This window comes from Leptonotus elevatus, chromosome 6 (genome assembly GCF_054856555.1).
Source record: "Leptonotus elevatus isolate MCC_2025b chromosome 6, RoL_Lele_1.0, whole genome shotgun sequence".
Classification (NCBI taxonomy): domain Eukaryota; kingdom Metazoa; phylum Chordata; class Actinopteri; order Syngnathiformes; family Syngnathidae; genus Leptonotus; species Leptonotus elevatus.
Window position 1 is genome coordinate 10,877,950 of NC_141244.1, and position 25,060 is coordinate 10,903,009.

At 39.4% G+C, this 25,060-nt stretch overlaps 1 protein-coding gene across 6 annotated transcripts in view; it reads right to left on the minus strand.

The window, feature by feature from the left end:
- The window catches only part of adgrb1a (adhesion G protein-coupled receptor B1a), a 126,780-nt gene that overhangs the window by 42,142 nt on the left and 59,578 nt on the right, over positions 1–25,060 (minus strand). For 4 of the 6 annotated variants that reach the window (XM_086077798.1, XM_086077795.1, XM_086077797.1 and 1 more), the window contains 8 exons: positions 22,829–23,023; positions 22,299–22,367; positions 19,875–19,983; positions 19,479–19,622; positions 14,573–14,648; positions 9,390–9,492; positions 9,250–9,293; positions 3,767–3,893 (listed from right to left, as the gene is read on the minus strand). In XM_086077798.1, the coding sequence (XP_085933924.1) occupies positions 3,767–3,893; positions 9,250–9,293; positions 9,390–9,492; positions 14,573–14,648; positions 19,479–19,622; positions 19,875–19,983; positions 22,299–22,367; positions 22,829–23,023 (867 nt within the window). The remainder of the gene's footprint in view (positions 1–3,766; positions 3,894–9,249; positions 9,294–9,389; positions 9,493–14,572; positions 14,649–19,478; positions 19,623–19,874; positions 19,984–22,298; positions 22,368–22,828; positions 23,024–25,060) is intronic. The other 2 variants (XM_086077796.1, XM_086077800.1) reach the window with 2 other exon arrangements.

Genomic DNA, 25,060 nt, shown 5'->3' on the forward strand with positions numbered 1-25,060 from the left:
CCACGCCGGAAGTCGCGATCCACAGCGATTGCATATTTCCGGCCATAAAATGCAGAAGTATGAAAAACATTTATTACACTTTTGCGAAATATAGTGCTGTCATGTCACTATCGAATATTTTTTAGAATCGATTAATCTATTGATTATTGAAACGATTAATCGACTAATCGTATTCATTTTAATTTGGCATTAAAGTGTATTACAAAAGCATTTATTCCCTGATTACTCTTTATTAACCAATGATTGAGGGTTATTTCATACTTCTTATTTGCATAGTGATTTAAAGAAGAAAAAAAAGGGGGGGGGGGGTTGTTGATGTTGTACTATGTTACCGGTTATGTCATTTCTTTCTGAAGTAAAAACAGATGCATGCAAATGTTTTATTTTGATCTAAAACAGAAGATAATCGGTCTTCTTTCATGAAGGATTACAGAAATCAGTTAACAATTACTGCTGATATGCTGAAATCAGAGGATTTTGACAAAAAAAAAAGATTAGTCAATTATTAAAATAGTTATCGATTAATTTGATAACTGATTACTTGTCAATTTCGACACTTCTCAGAAACCACCTCATGAGAGCATATATTTTGAGATATTTGAGATTTTTTTTCTCAAAATTCCTGTTTCCATTACCAGTTTGCTTTTGTGCAATGTATATTTTGCGCAAATCTAGGGTTAATGGAAACGCACCTATTGGCAGATGCCACATAAATCAAAGCACCAGATTGGTATCTTGGTTTTTCCCTTTTGTTGTGGTGTTGCATGGAAACAAAAACACTCTTATTGTTGGAATAACTAAACATTTCTTCTTCTTTTTTCAACTTTTATATTTCATATGTTACTGCATTTTTTTTTAAATAGTGAGGGAATTGCTTGCCTTTTTTTTCCACTTACATGTTGTTTTGACTTATATATAAAATGCAGCAAAAAATATGTTCACTCACTGCCAATGAGGCTTAAAAACAAACAACACACACACACACACACACGGTGGTAGTTGTCCGAAGCTAAGGTTTCCCTTAAAATGCAGTGCCATGTTTTCAGTTTTTTTTTTTTTATCTAAATGCCTGCAGCAAATTTGGGCTGAGCAAAATAGGCATGAGAAATAACAGCAAAAGACTAATAGGTTATGTATGCTGTAAAGATGGAAAGTGGAAATGTAATGCGGCATCAGACTGGAAAATGACTGAGGGGTACAAAAGAAGATCGAAAGTACAAGTGAAAAAAGGAGAGAGGTGTTTATTATTCCGGGGCCGTAGGAGGCTAGTTACAGACAGACTGGCTGGGCCATTTAGAAACGAGTAAGAAATTCACAGTAGATAATTGGCATGGGGCCCATGGATATCTAAAAAATAGATTGCAGGGGAGGCATCAACAGCAGGCGGGAAAAGAGCAGTTGCCTTCATCATCCTCCTTGACCAAAGCATCTAGTTTACAAAGTTGGAGGAAGTCAGAGTCGAGGAATAACTAAATAAAAAAATGGCAATGAAAAAAAAAAATCATAATTCTAATCCAGAGTTTTGGTTCTTTCACTCCATTCCCTTCATTACACGGAACAAACTGTAGCGTGGCTAGGCGTCACGCTACCAATATATTGTAATACGGAACTGTGTCACTGGCCAGAATGATATTGATGGATAATGTTACAGTATGTCTTTTACCCCAAGCAGTTGAAAGGATAAAACAAGAATATTGTACTGGTTGGTGGGCAGTAGAAACCAAGCTGTGCCGTAAATAGTGATAAAGTGCAAGCAATTGATTAAAACAGGCTTTATGCATTTATGCATAAGCAAAAATCCTCAGTCTATCCAAAATGTCATTTCCTGCTTTCTATTTATATACACACTAGAGATAGACCGATATGTTTGTTTTTTTAAGGGACAATGCCGATACTGATTATTAGTAGTCAAGGACGTCGATAACCGATATTTGGAGCGGGATATTCATTTTCACTAAAATGGAATATAAACACTAGCTCTTACATTTGATTTTTTTAAAGCATATGTTTATTGAACAACTTTTAGGGTTTGTAAAATGTTGGAATATAAAAAAAAAATCTTAGTCAATAGACATTTTTGTTTTAAAAATATAACAGAAAGTTCAGTGATCTAGCATGTCTTCAGAAGTCAAATAAAAACGTAAGTAAATTGCTTTCTATTGTTTTCTAAAATCAAATCAAATTTATTTTAAGTATTACAACTTTACTTATCTTAGTTTTAATTTCAAACAAAAACAGAAGGTGCAGAGTTTCCAAGGTCAGCAGCATTTCTGAAAATTTTAACAATTAGTTCCCTGAAGTTTTTTTTTCCTCTTTTTTTTTTATAATCTATTATCGGTCATATAATTCTTCAAAATGCAGATAATCGGCCTATCCCTAATACACACTCTATCACACAAATAGGTGGCTGAAAAAAGAAAGGATAAAGTTTTGGCAAAAAAAGGTAAACAGTTATTTCCTGACTGTGTGGGACTTAGCGGCAATGAGGTGGGTCGTTTTCGGTTCTCTTACCCTCAACCCCGCAATTAATCAATCAAGTTTTTGGCTTGTAACGCAACAAGACTCCGCAGTGGAATTTGATTGTTTCAGCTCATTATGTTTCCCTAAAAAAATAAATAAATAATAATAATAGTAAAAATGCTGTATGTGTTTTTTAGATGCTGTTGGGAGATCTGATTGTTCCGTGTATTGATTGCTCAGCACACAGTGTTGATTGAGCAGCCCGAGAGCCCTCACCCATAGTCGAGAATGATACAAAAGAAACAAGACACGGAGCGAATTTATCCGGTAAAAAAAGTCATGTAGTTTGAGATCGCCATTAGTGCTCCCTTTAACTTGTACAAAGGAACCGAGATGAGCAGTGAGCTCGCAACATAGCCCTTACACTAATAACTCGTGATTTAAAATGGTAGCCGTTCCGTACACATGCAGCTATATAGACAAATGCTCTGCTCATTTGGCCTAATATAGCCTTCCATTAGAGTTGTACAGGCCCAGGTCTAAATAGTACCATGCCTTCTATTTACCTCTTTATGGGAAACCATGATGTTACCGGGGTAACCAGCTAACAAAATGCTTTTAAAGCAATTGACAGCTAATGGCAATAAATGAACACTCTCCACACAGATAGGGTGTGCTTTCCTCAATGACAATGGTGGTATGTTTGAGTCAGATTCTGATTTCTGCAGACACTGTGCCCAACTGCAGTTACATTGTGAAGGAATTGTGCTATTGCATGCTATAGCTCCATGACTTCTTCTTCTTTTTTATTTATTTACTCTCATAGCACTTCAATGATGTTCTATAATTCTCCAGGAGGGAGACCATATGATAAACATATGCCAAAAATAGCCTGACATGAACATGGGATGTGGACCTAAACATTTACAGTGGCCTGATGAGATTCAAATATTCCAAAATATAACCAGTGGTCAATCACAGTACAAGTACATTGTGCTTCCCTCCCCTTCTGGCCAAAACAAACAACTATATGCTTAAATCTGTGACGTAAATAATAGCTACTTATGATCAGCAAGCTTATTAATTCTTTTTTTTTTCTCCCCGCAGCATTGCTTTGGCTTGGCGAGGCAGAGAGATAGTGACAAAGATGGGGAGAGGGGGAGGATCTGTTGATAATGTAATGACAATGACGCCTTGGGTTTAAAAAAAAAAAAAAAAAAAAAAGGCCGGTGCGTGGACATTACACCACACTAAAAGACACTCTACGCTAGTCGTTCTTTTGACGAAATCAAGGGTTCGCACTTACCATTTCGGGATGAAGTCGTGCTAAAATGGCGAAGGTGGACAGTCTGTCACACAGGCATTTGGTTCGGAGTGCATCGACGAGCACGGTTTTGCAGCCCCTAGCAGACCAGGATCCCAGCAGAGAGGAGCTACATCGACACGCACACACAAAAGGAGGCGATGCAGTCAAAGTAGAGATGGCAAAAGGCGAAGAAAGCAGTCAAAAGCCAACAGCTGTACATCCGCCACTTAATCCACTTTATCTCCGTAATTTGCAATCTAAGGCGCAGCAAGAGACGCGAATGCGGTGATGAGGAGGCTCTGGGGCGGCGCGCTGTAGGTTTCTATGTGGACACATTTATTTACGAAAAAAATAAATAAATACATCGCGCTTTTTCTAGTCATAAAAAAATGACAGTATTTATACAAATAATGGAAAACATAAAACTGGTAAAACACGACATCATTACATATGTAAATACAGGTTGTGTTTTTTAAAATAACTCCCCCATTCCTGTATTTAAAGTAGTATTTTAATGTATTGGTCTATTGTTTTAAATCAAAGGTTACATTTCTATTTCCACATATTTACTTAAAGTGGCTTAAATCGATTTATATTTATCCTTGCCAGGGACATGATATTTGCATGTATGCATAATTTAGTTAAACTTAATGTGTATACTATTTAATATATTTAATATTAACGCTAGATTGTGAGTGATTGGTTGGTAAGAATTCTTCCATTACATTCTGGTGAGATGCTAAACAATTATGTCTTAATTCATATGTTTCAAATCTTCTAATTAGACAAAAAAAAAATATTAAATCATTTTGACTTGAAGTCAATTTGCTATGTTATGCGGTATCAGAAGCTTTAAAATCACACAGAATTTCATTTTCATTTGAGTTTCACACAAATTGCACATCTTGCAGCAAATCGAATTTAACAAGGGAAATATTGTACAACAAAAAATTTATTCTGCAAAATCTCATCCTATGAGGTTCTAGTTTGCTGTGCTAATATAGGGTCCTAATAAAGTTGGCAACTTTGTTCACAATCCAGATTATTAACATTTCATGTGCCAATATGAAGGAGTATTTATTTAATCGAGATAAGAACACTGCCATCCAAATTCAGATGGGACAGTGCAGTACACCTAAATTGTACCATTTTGCCCCTAAAAATCGTGACACTGCAAGCAAATTTATCATGTACTCGTTCATATGCGATCAGTGAATTTTCTACTATCATTATTATTGTCGTTGAACATTTTTCTTTACTGGCAAACCTCTGCTCCGCACTTTAGCCAAGTGGTTGGGGTTAATGCACTAATGAGCTGGTTTGTCAACCGACATAACATCTAAAGAAGAAGAAAGGAGAAGGCAGGTTAATGTGTTTCAGCGCAGGGGCGGTTCTAGCAGGGTGTATCACCACTGTGATTGGCTAATGTGTGAAGAGGCAGGTCACGTTTCAAATAACTCATGAATAACTGCAAAGAGGACTTCTGAGTACTCTCTATAAACCTAATGTACCAGAGATAAATCCTTTAATGAGTCTAACTCATTTTGTGAGGAAATAGTCGTGACGAAAAAAGTCAGGAAAATCGGTTTTCGGGGTGGGTGGCTGTATTGTTTACCTGGATGAGGGATTTCAGGGAGACCAATTCAATGAACAGCAAATTCTGCAAAATGCAGGGAACATAACATTTGCTGATTATATTAGCACTGGTTTGACTCAATGTGCTCTTTTCCATGCCATGTGCAAGTATGGAGCGAGGCACGGAGTAAATCTGCGCAGGGGCTGGCTAGATTAAGTTTTGGTATTTTTGCAGGCCCGTACAAGCTGGTGCGACATTTTAAAAGGACATTTGGCATCATCGTGGGCGTGAACACAGCCGACTCGATTCGCTGCCAATCTGCAGCCAAAAAGACACTGATTTGTTTGAGTCTGGAGCAGGTCAAGGCCGGCAAAGTACGTTTCTAAGGAACAGCAAGCAGTTCTCCACGGACAGATGATATAGTTGGCAATAGGGAGATCACAGATTTGTGAAGTGGACGCTTGGAGACCGCCTTCCACTCTTCTGTGTGTGGCCGCTTTGAAAATTTTATTGCACGCTGGTGGCTGTGCTGCAATATGCTTGGTAGAAAAAACAATGTGCACTGACACAATCAAATCATAGGAATATTTTCAGGACCACCTGCACACCACTTTGTATGTGCACCCCTAATTATAATGCAACATTGTTCGATAAAATAGATCATGTCATGCACACAGAGTTGTAATCGATTCTGATGTACTTAATGTACTACTACAGAGTAAATTCTGTTTCTCTGTTTAGAGTGGGACCAAACAGACTCAGTTTTAGAGTAATATTTACACTTGGAAGAGAGTAAAATAAGGAATTGGGGGGGGGGCTTAATAAAAGTCTCTCAAGGGTTGAGGAACAAACTCACAAACTTCAGCCAATCTACTCCCTGAGCCACGCAGCTCCTGCTTTGTGTTAGTATATCGCTCATGTCAGCTGGAATCTTCCTGACTCCAAGAGACCAAAAACTATTTAATTAATTGCGACCTCAAATCTGTCTGCTGTGTGGACGTAATGCATCCCCAAAGTGACCCGCATGTGCAGAAGAAGATACAACGTCACTCACAACGCTGTGTTTGCGGAAGTACATACGTATGGTCCGGCATGTCAGGGCCACAGGCTTTTTTAAGTCCGTCGTCAGGGCTCATATTTTTACCATCTCATATCTACAGAGGAGTGATGCAGGAGGAGGTAGAAATAATATTTTATGAGAATGAGCCCCCCTGTTCGAGCACCTCATCTCACGGAGACCGCTCCTTTTTTTTCCTCCCTAACGATGACATTACGTTGTTGCCGCGCATAATAAATGAGCCATCTGCGTGGCTAAATTACTAATATCACCACCACAAATGTCATCTTTATACTTCATATTTCAAGTGGGATTAAATTAAAGTCAAATATAAAGTCACAACTGTTACTCAAAACAACTTTGCCGATTCACGTACGTGTCCTGAGCCATGCGGACCTCGCGGATGCGTCAAGCATAAATCTCAAGCTTAATGCCCGCACCCGCGTGGAGCACATATTAGACTTTTGATGACGTCGAGGTCAGATATAGGCGACCTGGACGTTCAGACTGCGGTCGTATTGCAAAAATTCGGATACGTATCCGATCTAGGACCACATATGAAAGTGACCCAGGTCGGATATGAAAAAATCGGAATCGAGACAGGTCGCATTTGGGCAAAAACATCCGATCTGGGTCGCATTTGCCTGCAGTGTGAACATAGCCTTAGTGTTGCAAGAAAGAAATTCTAGTACCATTTACACACACAAAAAGTAAGACAAATTCAAACATGTTACTGACTAATATATTGTTCAGAAGATGAAAGATTAGTGTCGCTAGTGTCAAGACAAAAAGAGTCAAGAGACAGCATAAGACAAGAAGTGGGCGTGAAAAATAATTTGGATTTACCAATCACTTTTTGCTTGGTTGCTTGGCTTGCAACTTGGGGTCCACTTTAAGACGACTGGGCTTGGTTCATTTTTAACTACACTCAATGTGATAACGTGTTTTCTTCCTTGTGATTGGATACTGATTGGTCATAAAATGTTGGTGGGAGTACAAGCCTTTGGAAGTCTGGAAATTCACACATTTGATAACTCAAAAGTAAATGAGCCAAATCAGTAGCAGAGATCCGTGTAGCAGTTGGTGATTAGCAGACGGTCAGGACAATAAGGCGTTTGGATCGAATGAGCGCAGGTGATGAAATAAATTGTCATTTGGAATGATCTTTGGAGGCATTCACTGCAGAAATCGGGAAATGTTTGCAGAAACTTGCTATGTTCCCACCATAACAGCTCTTTCGAGAATAAGGTTTCAGATAACTTGAAACCCACCCACCAGCACCTGCTGGGGAGTTGCTGCCCGAGAGCCCTCTCCAATTGCCACGAGTGAAAAAGGCATGTCCTCTTGCCAAATTTAATTATGTAGCGCAATCTGCTGGACGATAATGCTTTCCAGTTTGCCAAGGAGAAAGAACACACCAACCCCAGATGCACAGCTGCATAGGTTCGAGAGGAACCACTGTTCCACCCCACATCAAAGAAACAACATTGGGGGCAGTTATTGTTCTGTGGTCTGATTCGTCAAAGAAGGCCCCCAAGCTCACAGTACCAGGGGAGGTGCTGATGTACAGCATGAAGCTAATAAGTGACAGAGGGAGAGTATGGGGAGCTTAAAACCACTTGCCAGAGCACAGGTTAGAGACCCAAGAGCTTCCCAGATGGACGAACGTCTAATGACCCCGTCCGTGTACCCGCCAATGAGTGTTCGGTGCATTTGCTGCAGGGTGTATAAGAACGAGAGGACAATGGACACAGGTGGACAATGTCTGTTCCCACCTAGACACAATTGCTACTTGTACAAGCTTCAGTGCCACTGTTGACCAGAAGCTGCACCTTCTTCTTTTGTCACCTGAGTCCAGCTGAGAGTAACTACGACTTTGGCGACCGTGAGCTACTGATCGTCATTTTGGCTCACATGAGTAGAGGTGCAGGTTGGAGAGTTGTACTCACCAGACATGGATTGGAAGGACCTATCTCAATTCCCATCAGGCGCATTGGGCTTTATTTCTTGTCAGGTTCAACTTCACTCTCACCGACAATCCACAATTCCAAAGCATTAAGACTGTTGCCCTCTCCAGAATTCATTCATCAATCACCACCTTCCAAATCTTATCCTGCCAGAGACAATAATTGCTGTGACCCGAGCCTTTATCCAATGGGAGGTTGAGATGAGGCTTTTGTATGCATTTGTGACTACTTTGGCCCCGAGTCGCTGCCCAAAAAGTCGACTGTACATCACCTCCAACCTCTGATCAGAGGTTTTACAGTGAGACTATGGGTCCAAGATCGCCTGCTATCTGAGACTAGAGTCAAAACCCTCTTTCCTTTAACAACACTTGTGGTGGCCGACTCTTCTTCCAGACGCCAAACAATTTATATATAATTATATTCATGTATTTATATACATATAAAGAGCCATCGTAACCCATCCAACAGCCTAAGTCCAGCCGCTGGAACACACGGCAACTCTATTATATAGCCAAACGTTAGGCAGACCTTCAGTGTTTGCATACACTAGCAATAGCTAACAGAGTTAAAAGTCTTCACTTCTAATAATGGCACATAATTGAATGTTTGACAAAATCGTTGACTTGGGGGTGGGGGTGTTTGTGTTTGGCAATGTGTCCACATGGATCCACAGCATTAATTGATAAAGTGAATTTTGGCGGCTTCCTGATGAAGCGCTGCCTCCACAGAATACAATGGACTCTTTATGAACAAACAAAAATGAAAGGAATATATTCAGATTACAATGAATCAATACACGCAAGCTAGTTGCAGTTTTAGCACAGTAAAGTATAGCCTAAAAGCTAGTTAGCAATTTCAAATAAATATTAGAACTTAATCTTACCTTTCATTCTCATCCCAGGATATACATGTCTGGTTCGTGGTGCCCTATTGGACGAAACAATTGTAAAATCGATAAAAAAAAAAAAAAGGCAATGACTTCACTGTTGAATTGATTCTCTGACACATTGATTTGTCACTCACGTTGTATAAGTGAGAGAATTCAATTGTAACTGGAGCAGAAAGGGAAGCAGGAGTGGGTTTAATGGTGACTGATACAATCTTGGAGTTGAGTACGGTGCCGTTTCTACAGAGGGAAAAGAAGAACAAAAAGGGGAAAAAAAGTGTCACTGTCGCATGATTTTACAACACACTCTAGATTTGTTGCATTGTCGATCGCACTCTTAAAAACACATAGTTGTCAGTAAGGAGACGAGCGTCCCTCCAACAACATATCACCATTTCACCCAATTCTGATCTCCTCCAACAGCTTTGTTCCCCTTGATGTCAACTTTTGAAACAATTCACAATGACACTGCCACCTATTTTCTTGTGCATTTCAAGTGTATCAGTATTACTGCATATGTCCATATGTAGCGTTGTCACTTCTACATAATTTTGCACACTTCTGCTATTGATACAAATCACCAACCTTTCTTAATTTATGTACAGTATACTTTATATGCTAAATGCATAATTTTGTTATAGTGTACGTTGCTATATTATGAATGCCACTAACTATCACCTACAAGTTCCTCATTTTGAATATGAATGAATATGATGATCATGTGATTTGTCCGTCCTGATTCATATGCACATAGGATGGCATGGGGTCGACTCGCAACACGTCGGTTGTGGGTTTGAGTCCTGGCTCTCTTGACGTATTATTGAGCAAGGGCCAGTTTTGAATGAGCTGTTTCAACGACTATACAATACAATAGACTCCATTAATCATTTTGTGAATGAGTTTAGGTTAAAAGTGCTGGATACCTCAAATGTACAAACCCAATTCCCAAAAAGTTGGGACACTATACAAATTGTGAATAAAAACTGAATGCAATTATGTGGAAGTGCCAAATTGTAAAATTGTATTCAGAATAGAACATAGAGAACCGGTCAAAAGTTTAAACTGAGAAAATGTATAATTTTAAGGGAAACTGTTGATTTGAAATTCCATGGTATCAACAAATCTCCAAAAAATGGGGACAAGGCCATTTTCACCACTGTGAGGCATCCCCTCTTCTTCTTACAACAGTCTGCAAGCGTCTGGGGATCGAGGAGACACGTTTCTCAAGTTTAGAAATAGGAATGCTGTCCCATTCTTGTCTAAAACGCGTTTCTCTAACTGTTCGACTGTCTTTGCTCTTTCTTTGTTGCACCTTCGCCTTTATGATGCGCCAAATGTGCTCTAGAAGTGAAAGAAGTGGACTGCAGGCTGGCCATTTCAATACCCGGATCCTTTTCCTACGCAGCCATGATGTTGTAATTGGTGCTGCATGTGGTCTGGCATTATCGTGTTGAGAAATGCAAGATCTTCTCTGAAAGTGATGATGCCGGGATGGGAGCAGATGATGTTCTCCAATCTGAACCTTTGTGCATTGACGATGCCTTTCCAGATGTGGAAGCTGCCCATGCCACACGCACTCATGCAACCCTATACCATCACAGATGCAGGCTTATTAACTGACTTGGGTTGTCCTTGTCCTCTTTAGTCAGTATAATATAGCGCCCTAGTTTTCCACAAAGAACTTGGAATCGTGATTCGTCTGACCACAAAACAGGTTTCCACTTTGCCACACTCCATTTTAAATCTGCTTTAAAAATGGCTTCTTCTTTGTACTGCCGAGTTTCATCTGGCAACGGCGGCTGGCTTGTGTTCACCTACAATATTTTCTGGAAGTATTGCTGAGCCCTTTCTGTGATTTCCCTTACAGTAAGCATTCCTGTTTGCGGTGCAGTGCCGTTTAAGGGCATATGATTTTTCGGCCTTGACCCTTACACACAGAGGTTGTTGAATCTTTGGATGATATTATGCACTGTAGATGATGATTACTTCAACCTGTTTGCAATTTTTCGCTGGTAAACACCTTTCTGATATTTCTCCACTATCTTTCTGCGCAACATTGGAGGAATTGGTGGTTCTCTACCCATCTTCGCTTCTGAGAGACACTGCCACTCCGAGAAGCTCTTTTTATACTCCAATCAAGTTGCCAATGGACCTCATTAGTGGTAACTTGTCTTCCAGCTGTTTTTTTTATAAGTGCAGTTGACTTTTCCAGCCTCTTACTGCTACCTGTCCCAACTTATTTGAGATTTGTTGGCACCATGAAATTTCTAATCAACATATTTGTCCCTTAAAATGATACATTTTCTCAGTTTAAACTTTCGACCTGTCATCTATGTTCTATTCTGAACATAATATTGACATTTGGCACTTCCACATACTTGCATTCAGTTTTTATTCAGAATTTGTATAGTGTCCAAACCTTTTGGGAATTGGGTTTGTAGAAAAGAGCTATATAAGTTAAATCCATTTACATTAAATGTTTACTAAAAATTTCAATTCATGATGAATATCACAGGTACAATTTTAATGAAAAAATAAAATAAAATACATCTATTCTATTTTGTACATACTGTAGTCGCAGAGTTCTTTTCAACCTCGTATTAAAATTGGTAAATATTTATAAAAATCAATTGAACTTTCACATACATTCTGTATATTTACAATAAATCCTATTACAAATGTTAATAACACGATTTTTACAAGATGTGAACTGATTGGTTTCAGATTTTACTCTTCTCCTGTAGCTAAATTAGGGAGCCAAAATACGAACAACTCACCACAGATATAATTTAAAACAGCTGATAGTTCAGTTCTCGATATGCATGTATATTTAGTTGCTGAGTTCATCTTCTCGGTAAAGCAATCAAATTCCTTTATTCTTTTGTTTCGATTCTATTCTGTTGTTTTCCAGTAGTTTTGTAGCATTTTATGCCATTTGACTTTACACCCTTCTCCCTATTTGTGATTCCTGTTTTTCATAGGATCTATCAATCATGAGGGAAGAGACAATCACAAGGAAATGAATTGCTAATGGGGGTTGGATGCCGAATGGTTCCAAACAGCCAAATGCGTTCAAAACTTGCTCCCCTTTTTGATTCCTCACATCATCAGTGTATGCTTTAAGCACAATCACCCTTTCACCAGTCCAAAACATAATCAGTCACTTTAATCTTTCATGTCATCTAGTCTCTTGCCTCAAACTCATCTCATTTAGCTGGAGGGGGGCAAATCAAATTCAAAAAATGAAAGAAGATAAGAATGAAATGAAATGGCAGTGTGAAGAGGAGCTGAGGAAGATGAAAGCAGTTCAAAGACTCCGAACAGACATGGGAGGACTGATGAGATTCAAGGTTTAATTTCCCCAATTCTGTATGTTTCGACCAGATCATGATAGGTTCTACAACCACAAAAGTGGAAATTTCTTACTAGAAGTATTTGAACCTATTCTACGCAAACACAAAAGCCAAAACCAAAAACCAAAGGCAGGTGGATCTATCCAATTATTTATTTATATTTATACATTTTTGGGAGCAAATGAGTTAATGTCCAATTTGGGCATCTGCCTTTAGGACCCTAACGTAAACACGATATGGGAGTTGGGAAAAGAGAGTCTTAATACACAAAAATACAAAGTAACAACGAAAAGCAGGACTGGACTCATATGGCCTTAAAGGAAACAGTTGACAAAGAAACCTTGACTAACAACCTTGAGCATGGCTGGATGCCGAACACATGGAACACAGCTTGCATGGAAGAGAGCTTGAATGGAAGAGTAGAGTTAAGGAAATCTCAACGAGCTGAGAGAAATTTGGGCTCTTGACGTACTGACAAAAATACCATTCAGTGACTCTCGCTAGGGCAATGCACACTTCTATATGACAGAATAAAGGCCTATATGACAACAAAAAAAGTCACAAATATAGAAGCAGAATAGTTGGAAATTACAGGACCATAACATCTGCACTGACATCATCTTCACAAGAGACATAGAAACTGCATAGCACTGACAATGACAATATCAACATCATAACATCTGCTCAAATATCTGCTCTAGCGTTACACCAATGAGGTTGTCCAGAAACCACTAGTTTGACTGGCAGCAGCAAGTGTTTTGGAGCTTTTGAAGGGCTGAGTGACCAGTCAAGGAACAGCGGCATAAGGGGAGAATGGGCGGCAGGACTTGCGTCGCCGGAGCAGGATCAGAGTAGGATTTGGTTAATGAAATGGCCAAAGGAACATTTCAACAGGAATCGGCCACAAGCTCCTACCTCCCCGGAATGGTGTTGAGGTGAAAGGATTATTGGGTTCTCAGTGAAAAGGCGAAGAGGCAGCCAGTATGTCAATAACTCGCAGCAGATGGTGACGTCTGCGGCAAATCGCTGGATTTTGAATTGACAGTCGTCGTGATGACTGTGGTGGAAAGGTGCTGAATAGATTTCAGAATCTAATAAATTGATGTTGTCAGTTGCTTTGATCCTTTTTTTCTGTCAATAGAATTGCCCTAGCTGGAGTTGGTCAGTGACATGCTGTCAGAACATTTAGTTTCCTTCCATTCGCTGATGTGTCCAGCCCTGCTCTTTGTTGTTACTTTGTATTTTTGTATATAAAGACTTTTTTTTTTTTAGGGTCCAGATTCTGCTCCTCACATTAAAATGTTCCTTTATTCAGCGAATGATAACATTGTCATATCAGATGTGCCACTTGGAATAATAGAGGGTGACAAATGATATAGGTATTACATCAGAATTGGGCACACAACAGTGTAGTTTAAGTGTTGAAATCTCAATGGATTTCTTTTTATTGCCTCTTCCGCAAAGGTGAAGTCAACCTAAATATTTTCTTCACAATAATTTGTTGTATGGGCCCTCACTAGTGTAAACATGGCATTCTGATTAATATTGTGTTTGTGGAATATGAGCAAAATCCACCCGTTGTTATGCATCTTACGGGGCGGCCATTTTGCCACTTGCTGTCGAGAGGTAACAACCAATCACGGCTTACTAGACTAGTTGGGCTGCATAGAGCATATTATTGTAAAGAGCATTTTTGGGTTGACTTCCCCTTTAACATCCCTTGTTATTATTTTAATCGATGTCATTTAGCAAGCAACAGCAGGTTAGAGGTTATACAGTAGCAGTATGTAGTAGTTTGGGAAAACGTCAAAGGTGACAAATGGGTCAGAAAAAGACTCTGCTATGTTTTAGTTCAGGTTCAGAAAAAGGTGCAGTTTGCAACATTTATTTTTGCTTCATGCATGCCCATTTATTCAGAACACTTTACACCTTAAACAAGGCTCTCATTCAGTAAACAATGTTCTTACCTCTGCAAATTCAGAACACTTCCCAAGTTTCTGTACAGAATGATACCTGTTACAAATGTCGAGGAGTCATCTGAATCTGAGAGACACAGAGAGATCAGGAGAGAGAGAGAGAAAAAAGTTGGTCAGGGTCAGAATTTAGAATTTTAATGTTGCAGTGTTTGAACCGTGACCTTTGTTTGAGGAAAATGCAGGTCATCCATGCTGCTTCAACTCCTCCAGCTCTTTAGAATGGAGGCGGCCTACATGACTAGTCAACTATAAATTTTGCTTTGGATAGACTCCCTTGGACACATTCACTTCATGTTACCAAGATCACTTTAATTTAAGAGTATTAGTTACAACTGAAAGTTAAAGACTGATTATAGAAGCATAGAATTGATTCCTTTTTTTTTTTTGGGCCTGGGTAAATGCAGCCACTCTAGTACTTCTCAACGTATGCTACCCTTGCTTGCATGCTGACAGAGCACAAAAATAATTTAAACAACAACAAAATAGTAATTAATATTAATGCTTTGAAAATATACTTTCACTTTTAACTTAGCTATTGTTTGGCTTTTGGCTTAGTCCTTGTCAGTCAAGGGTTGCCACCTAAACAGGACATAATTGATTTTTCTAAGCGTCAACACGTACTGAACCCAGCCCAAAACCGTGAGCACAAACGCAAGATACTTTTACTGAACCATGGATTTTCTGAACCGTTGCGCTCAAGATAGATAGATAGATAGATAGATAGATAGATAAATAGATAGATAGATAGATAGATAGATAGATAGATAGATAGATAGATAGATAGATAGATAGATAGATAGATAGATAGATAGATAGATAGATAGATAGATAGATAGATAGATAGATAGATAGATAGATAGATAGATAGATAGATAGAAACATAGAAACATAGACAGACAGACGTGAAGGATCAAATCTGGCACAGGTACAGCGAGGCCTCAGGCAAGAAAAACACTTATTTCCCGCTGATGTGTCAAGGGTGAAAAACAACTCCCATCTGCTGAGCCATCTGAAAACATCCTATATGCCAGCTTCATAGTATGCCAAGCTGCAGGCAGAGAATGTAGCTCCCAGGCAACAGCTGAGCGTTCGTGGGCATCCGGGGTGAACCAAATGAGTCGTGCATGTACGTGTGTAAAGGAGATTATGTATTATGTTTCCTATTCATCTAAATTTAGTCTGGCATATTTGAAATGCACATAAACCAGATTGTCTGTGTCCAACAAAAGAAAAACTTGCCTGGAGGTAACATAAATCAGTGATTCAAATCATTTCTTCAAAATGAGGTTGGTTGGTTTGAACAGTGCACTGCAAGCTTAATTTTTACTTTGTAGCTCTGTAAAATGGACAATATTTGCATACGTTGGGGGTGTCTATTAGAATGTGAAAATAGTCACACTGTAGGAACGGTCACTGAAGATCAGCTTCATTTAGGAACCGGCCGCATTGGGCTTCATGACAGGCTATGACTCAGCCTGATCTTGGCTTTTAAACTCACTTCACTTCTTATTTTTATTTATTTATTTTTGCCGGGTGTGTCATATTCTGGTTTATCAAAAACCAGTTGGTGGGGAAAGAAATTCAAACAATATGTGGACCGCAAAAGCAGGGGAAACAACACAAGGGCTCTGCCTTGTACAAACATCCCAGAGTCATACAACATGAGACGCCTCCCCCACCCCAGCCATTCAGACTACCTAATTTATGTTAATACCAACACACAAGCCACTGACAAAGCCTAACAGGGCTGAGATTAAAAACATCAAGGTCAGGCCAGAAGGAGCAGCCTCAGCTCTGCTGTATAGTTCCATGCACACAGACTGGGATATACATGCTGCATTCAAGACAGCTGCCTCCCAGAGTGATCGCACCAAAAGCTGAAGCAGTTACCGAGATAGCCAAATGTACTGAGGATGTCGACATCATAGAATGTTGAATCCGTTACCTACATGGCACAGAAGATGCCATTGTCTGCAGCAAATTAGGCTTATATGGATGAATACCCTCGTCACCACCTTCAAACCTGCCAGCCATCAATCTGAGCGACCGCACAGCTGATTTTAAAAGGGTCACCCTCGGAAAGCAGAGGGCCCAGACAACATCGTAGGACGGGTGTTAAAAGTTTGTGCTGACAAGTTGGTGAATGTCCTGACTGACATTTGCAACATTTTCTGTCACCGTCCCCAGATGCTCCCAACCATAATCCCAGTAGCAGAAAAACAGTTGTATCCTATCAGTAAAGTAACCAAATTTGAATTAGAAACATCTTCAAATTAGTCACACTGAGCACTGCACTATCAAAGCAAATACTAACCCCCCCCCCCCAAAAAAAAACACATGCAAAATTGCACCCAAAAAAATCCACGAAACAGCAAGGCTGCATTATAGTGAGTATATTATAGATGGCTATTTGAATTTTGTGTTAACTCTTAAAGTTCAAGTTGAAAAGCTAATTGTGAATACTTCAGCACTCAATTCTTTACTTGGGGTGTGTGTGCGAGTAGGGTGGGGGGGATTAGCCTGGAAACCGATAACCGAATAGCCTTATTTTATCCAAGTAAGTACAGCTTTAGTAAGATAAGTGAGGGCCAAACCAAGGGTTGTGGATTGTATCCTGAGCCTCTTTGACTACGTTTACATGCAGTCTATATTCGGGTTAAGGTCAGAATTCCGGTTTCTGAAACAATCGAGGTAACACGTTTACATGCGTGGCGGACAGAGTTACTTCCGTTTACATGCTCATTTGTGCTCAATTGGAATATTCCGTTCGGACCGCGACGCATGGACAACGTAATTACGTAAATAACGGCATTTCCGCTTTTAACTTACTATATGTTCAATCAAAAACATTATATTTATGTCACTCACCACGCTAAATAAAGTAGTCGGTTTCTTGCTCGCTCCAGAAGTGTGGTTTTTTGCTGCGAGCGTCATGTATGTTGACATCGGCTTGAGTATTTCCAGTGAGTTACATGCTAGAAGCATGGACTTATATACTTGTATTTACTGTATGTGCATATAGGCACAAACGGTGGCCGTTTTCGCCATAGAGACACAAAATAACGTGAAAACGCAGTGGAGAAATGAATGTATTTAAGGGAGGCTCCTTTAGCGAGTAGTACGGAGCTACGTATACAAGTCGTTACTCCATAGACCAAGATTCCTTACGAATCAAATAAGCGAAGAAGAAAAGAAGATGAAGAAGAAAATAGCGAGCATGCGCTTAGCTAAAAACAATGCCCCATTCGATCCAGGTATTCCGAATGCGTTTATATGAGCAAAAATTCCGGTTATGAAATGGGTAACCCAGGGGTCTTATTGAGGTTTTTAAAACCCCAAATTAAAGCATATTCGGGTTATTGCGCGTGTTTACATGGCCTTACAAAACCCGAATATTGGCAATATTCGAGTTTTAAAAGGGTTATTGCCTGCATGTAAACGTAGTCTATGACCAAGAATACTTGAGCAAGATACTGAACACCGGTTGCTCCTTTTGCTGCGTCATCAGTGGATGAATGAGGAGACCGTGTTAAAGCTTTTTGAGTATCCTGAAGGTAGAAAAGTATTATACAAGTGAAAACCCATTTACCATTTAATCTTACTTGAAATCTCAAGAGCAAACTTACTTGCAGATAACATTCAGCTATCTTAATTGAAATCAGAGAAAACTTACATGTACTCATTTTGTAAGGCTAATTGAAATCTAATAGTTAAACTTACTGGTTGTCAAGTCACTCATTAATCTTGCTTGAAGTAAAATACTTTGTAAGTAAACTTACTTATAAAAAATCTGTTGACCTAACTGTACGTTGTTCAGTGCTTTAAAATGACCATCCGGGTGGGATGGCCCATATGCTCTCTCTCTCTATGTATTTTTCGATTAGGAAAATTATATTACCTTGCATTTTCAATTTTAACAATTTATTTTGGAGAAATAGGAACTACTCTCAAACCACCCCTTTCTAGTCAACAATATATTAAATTCAATCTAAAAGGGGTAGCTTGATTTTTTTTCTCCAAGTCCACCTCCAGGGGGTACGCCTGCCAATGCATATGCAGAAATGATGCGCCCTAAGCGACCATAATTGGCTGGAGGGTCGGCCCCTTCGCCGGCTACAAATTTTCTCAAGTCTTTACATCTGTCCAACCATTTTCTGCATCCTAGGGCTGTGGGCGTGCCGGATTTTTCAAAGTCTAACTTTAACATTTTGCAAAGCCAATTTCCGGCGGTTGTCGTGCAGTTGCCTGTCGTGACACGGAGCTGCATCTCTGGCCTGACATAATTAGTGTTCGTCCTGCTACGGCTGTAAAAATGGCAGGCGTCTTCATCCGAGGAAATTGCTGCGTGTTGTTTTATTTAAAATTCCATACAGCTCTACCAACTTAGGCACAGTTGGTTGAGCAAGTTGTCCAGTGAATGAAGTGTTGGCGGTTTGAATCCTGGCTCTGATTGTCTGCTGTAGAAGTGTCCTTGCGAAAGACCTCTTCTCTAACACCAATGCACTGATGTTATTGGCTGGCGTTTTCCGTGTGATCCTAGTGCTTATCATGTCTCTGTTTATCAATGTTACAAAAAAAACTGACCTCAAAAAGGCGACAGCATGTCCCCTGTGTCCTCCCCGTAAACTATGACATATAGCTATTGATATTGATAAAGCTATTTTGTTTCACTACTATGCCCCCCCCCCCCACTTTTTTTTTTTTTTTACTGATTTAGTACTTTTTCTCCTCTTCCTTTTATTTATTTCCCCTGTGGGGGTGCTTTTACTTCCAGAGGTGCAGCCAATAACTAAGCCGTTACATTTGCAATTTATCAGTATTGTACATCAATTAATCAATCAATCAATCAATCAATCAATCACCCTATACATAGCTGGTGTAGTGTTCAGCACTCAACCTGGCTTGCCTGTTAGCAGGATGTGTTTTGGGATGATAACTCTGTCATCTGAGTTGCGGGCCCAATCCACCATTCCCCTCCAGCCCTTCATCGGGAAGCTGATATCGGCGTTACTCAGCATTGGACGCTTGTGGATGCTTAAAACTGTAACAGAGTTGACAACTATTACACGTACGAAGAATACCTTGGATTTAATTTGGCTGTTTAAAATAACCGACAAGTAAAAACCTTGCCACTGATTGGCTTTAGCCACAGGTGTTTCTAATCAACTTGCAGGGAAGCGAGCTGATCTTCACTTCATCTTTTCCCCCCAATTTTTTATTATTATGATTATTTGTAATATTGCTCTAAAAATCATTGCTCAAAAACTGCACACGAATAATTGTCAATACTTACCTATGTTATCTGTCACTTCATACATGTCCTGAAAGTCTTTCATTCTCAGACCAATGACATCCACAAAGTCCTCAATCAGGCGAAAAAGCTCTTTGATGTTTGGACCCAGCTGTGAAGACAGTGTAAAACACAAAAAAATGGTTATTTTGTTCAAAACAAGGTAAATGTATCATTTTTATTCTTATGATCTATGAATGGAAATTAAACTTACACCTTGGTATTTTTCACACTATAAAGACAACCAAACCACAAACCTACACTGTATGTCATAAAATGTATTTTCATCCATAGCGAGACTTGGCAAAAATAAGAGGTGGGAGGTGCTGAGCAGGTGTGGCAATACCTTATTACCCCCAGCTCAGAGTCTGTATTTTGAGGGGTAACCCTCTGCCTTTGGGAGGGGGTAGTTCTATTGCACCAAACAGCAACTCAGGGTATCCACCCTTTTTGGAGTACTCTGAGACTCCCTTGTTCTGCTGATGGACTTCCGTGGTCATGTGGGCAATGGCAGTAAGAGCTGGTAGGGCGTGATCAGGAGGAACGGCAACCTTTGACCACAAACCGAGTGGTATTCTGTTAGTGGACTTCTGTGCTAGTCATGGATTATGCATTAAAGTGACATTAGACATTAGAATATCCAAACATTTACTTGGCCGCGATTCCGTGATTGACTTCATCTGAGTCATCGGACTTACAGCCACATATCTTGGACGTTTAAGTGAGGGGCGGAACTGATCACCGTTTGGTGGTTTCTTGGTCCCATCTGGCAAACCTTAAACGTATTGTGAGGGTTTTCTGGGAACGTCTGGCAGTGTCCCCTGTCAGAAGGAGTTTCAACTCCCATATCCGACAAAACTTTGACCTCGTTCCGGGGAAGGTGGGAGACATTGAGTCAGAGTGGTTGAACTCTCCCATTTATCAATGACATCTCGCAGCAGAGCTATGCATTGTAGTGGCTCACTGTGTAATATAGTATATACAGCCAACATGAACACAGGACTGAACTCTCTAGAGAAATAAAATGATCTGCATTTTACCACCAACAGTTTGATGTCCATCACTTTAAATTTGCAGACCATCTGTTGCTGACAATGATGTACACTTCGCCTCCTTTGTTTTAGCCTGAGGCAACTGTGTGCTCTCCGCAGTGGACGGCGTGTGTCAAGCTGGGCGGCCGAGTCTGGTGTTTTGTTATTTAGAGCACAACATTCCCCGATTTCTCATTGGGTGGTAATCCTGGCTCTCTACTCATCCATCTTGATGTTGAGCTATCAGACATTAGCTAGCAACAGGCTAGGCAGCGATTTGTCACTGTAGCCTAGCACGTAGGCCGCCTCTTTTGCCACGTCTCCGTATTGAGTATGTTGGCCGGCAGCTAAATTCATCACTCGGGCTCCGTGCATGAGCAGCGTGCAGACTTGAATTGATCCAATTCCGTAGCAGGAAGTACCAGTCAAGGAGGTCCAAAGTATGCTTATGATTAGCTTTTCCAAAAGCACTTCTTTATCTTACGTAATCCTTCCTTTATTAAATAAATTATGTTTCTTGCCCTATTTTGCCGAGTCTGCGTTTGGGTCCAAGATTCAGCTTTAACACCTTACTTGACAGATTATGGAGTAGTTAGCGAGTCTCTTTTTTAAGTAGCAGCCGAGAACCTTGAAAGTTTTTTTGAGTTTCTTTAAGGAGTGGGCCAAAATCCCTCCAGAGCTACAGCATGTGCAAATGAGTTGAACAACTCCAAGAATCTCATCTCATCGTTATGCTTGCCACAAAGGTTTCTGTACTAAATAATAACATGTACATAGTATTTCATTCAGTAAAATCCACTGGAGACAGTTCATTTCTTCGTAAGCAAACAAATGTACATTTTTATCAGGTGATCCAATAATTTGAGGTATGTATACAGCTCTGGAAAAAGAAATAAGAGACCACTGCAGATTTTTCAGAAATCAGCATCTCTACATATACTGTACAGTACAAGTTCTGCCATTGCAGTCTCACACACAAAAACCAACTGGACCGCTTATCCACATTAGGGTGCAGGAGCCTATCCCAGCTGTCTTTGGGCGAGAGGTGAGGCACACCTTGAATGGGTCGATAGTATATAATAGAATTGTACTTGTATGAGTGTGTGAGTAATTGGCAGTTGTCATCATTCAAATCATAAATATTTCAGAGCAGAAAATATTCTTAAGTAATATTTTTCAAACTTTTATGCCTTCACAGTTATGTGTCCCAAACGGCATTTCATGATATGGAACATGTTTTCGGAAGATGTCTATTTCATTTTTTGAGATGTAGAATTGTTCTCATGTTGCTTAATATGCATCTTAGTGTGTTAGAAGTTCTTTTTTGGGGTTCTTTTACAAATTAAATTGAAGGGCAACACATACTGTACGTATGTAATTACAAAAAGACCATTACCAGTTGAGCTTCTTCCCATCGTACTCGGTTTTCTTCCATTAGTAGATTACTAACTGACTGGACAAAGTTCTACAACAGAGAAAAACATGTTTCATAATTATATATTTGGCAAATCAGAAAGTATATGATATACTATCAAACATTTCAAAATATAAAAAAGAAAAAAAAAGTTAAAATCTTGTGCGGGTATATTAGATAAACATTCCTTGACAATTGTAGTAGTGAAGAAGTTCGACATTTCCATATTGGCATTCTATAAGAAAAGAGTTTTATTTATACTGGAAATATCTGTCTAAAGAAAACAGTTAAGATCAATTTAATCGTTTTGAGGCAACTTGGCCTTCATGTCAGCAAACTCAAAATGTTATTGTCACTGCAGTACTACTGCATGTCCACTAATTGAGTGAACACAGTAATGGTAACCATTTTATTTTGAGAAAATATTCCACTTGAATATAAACATGTATGTATTCACTGTTATAGCGATGATATAATGTAAGTGGGGGAAAAGCTAGTCAACAAAAAAATACCCTCATGTCTGCACTGGTGGGACTGTAGTATGCCCTCCTGAAGATCTCAGTCATGTTCTTCAACACATCCAAAATGGCCTGCAAATCACCACTGTAGCTGGTGCCATCACTGGAAGTCACCCTCAGTTTAGTCATCACTTCAGAGACTCCATCACCAACAAGGCCTCGCTGTGCTTTGGATAAATGTTCTCGAGTCTGACAAAAACAGTTAGACCGCAACATTTTTGTTAATTATAAAAGCATAGCATAAAGGGTAATTATTACTTACTGAGGTTTGAATGATGGTTGATTAATTCGAAATTTGACAAAAATGAAAGTGAAAGTATATCTGCGTTTGAATTTGAATTTCTGAGTATGGATTTTGCAATAGAATGTTTCTTCCCTGTGCATCCTACCTGCATTCTGCCTAAGTAATACTGCAAAGGTGTTTATGTTACATAGTGATGATACATATTTAAATATTTATGTTTTAGTATTTCATTTGTGTTAATTAAATGTAGATGTAATGCGTGCTTTCTGAATAATGAGCACTGACATTTACATGTAACTGATTTTGATGAATTGTTTTATATTCAGTGAGTTATATCAATTTAACTAACAGTATTGGCAATCACTGTTGTTTTTGTTCCCCCCTTTATTCTCAGTCTTTTGTCTTTGGGAAATCTACATAGTATGAGAAATGTTGGCTAGGAAAGTAGCAATGATCAGGATAGTTAAATAGGAAACATTTATTTATTTGAAGGCTGGTTTCGCAGGTTTCACTGTGGGAAATTTTTCTTGCACAATGATGTTAAAAAGTCCAAATAAAATCAATCATTATTGTCTTAATTCCGATGCATCTGGCTCAGAGTGTAAAAAAAATGGCTAAATCTCCAAGTAGCAAATGAATGAGACATTCTTACTGACCGAAACACTTTGCCACTCAAATCAGCTCAATTGTATTCATTCATTATGCACGTTGAGAATAATTGCAGCTGAAACAAAGTGCTATACATAAATACAAATAGGATGTAAGACAATTCAACATAACATCATTTAGATACGATAAATTACATTTGACTTGGTAGTGGAAGCTAGGGTACACTAATCACCTTCTTTTGTATCCACAAACGTGTCACATTTTCATACTGCTGTATCAAAATTGTTCAACTGTATGTGTCCAAACATTCAATTAAAATGTGAAATACTAAGAAACATTCTCTACTCAAGATCTGCTGCAATTCTGTGAACATTGTAAAGTATTATAGTAAAACGTAGACTGTGACAGCAGTACTTGAAACCAAAATGGAAAAAAAGATAACACCTTAACCACTAGGCTGTGACTTACATATCGCATTTTTATTGACAACACAAGACACTCACAAAGCTGAACAATTTTTATAGCGGTATGAAGAGGTAACAAATCTGCCACTACTGCCACAGCTAGTCTTGGGAACCAGATAATTGCAGAGCCAGTTGACCGGAAACACCGACTACTTATGCTTCCAATAAGACTGTAACATGACTATTGGTGCATTCTATAATTCTATATTCATTTTGAATTGCCACCATATGCGGGGCCTACCCCAGTTCAAGCTTGGCAGGGGGTCTCTGGGATTGCGGCCGTTACCTGTCAGTGTGGTGAGCTCCCCATGGGTGTTTTTCCTTACATGGTTTCTCTGTGCCCCACCATGTTCTTTTCAAGCAGTGTTCTTTTCTTCAGGGTGTGTGTGTGTGAGAGGATGTTGGGGGGGGGGGGGTATTTTTATTTGTACCTTAGATGTTTTAATTGTACAGCACTTTGCATTGCATTTTTATGTATGAAAAGTGATATATTAATTTGATTTGATATATTCTTGAACCTGTATTGAAAATGTCTATTTTTTTGTTTCTGTTGTACTTTTTTTTTTGGGGGGGGGGGGTATGCAATGAAGCAGAGAGTTACCATTGAGTCTACAGGTGCTCTGTGTGCATGCATGTGCGTGTAGCCTTGGATGCGTTTAAGAATTGGGTACTCAGCAAACAGGCAGATCAATGAGACACAGGTAGAACATGGAACCTATAGTGTCACCCTTATTAGCCTTGCCATGACACCATTATAAAAATGTCCACACAGCAAAAAACTAAAAAAAGAACAAATGGCTTTCCAAATTGGCAGCCCCATTCCCATACTGGGCGTCACCTTGTGTATAAATAGTCACGTTCGCCTAAAGAAAATTGATTCTCTCCTCGGACATTTTCCGGCTGAGATTG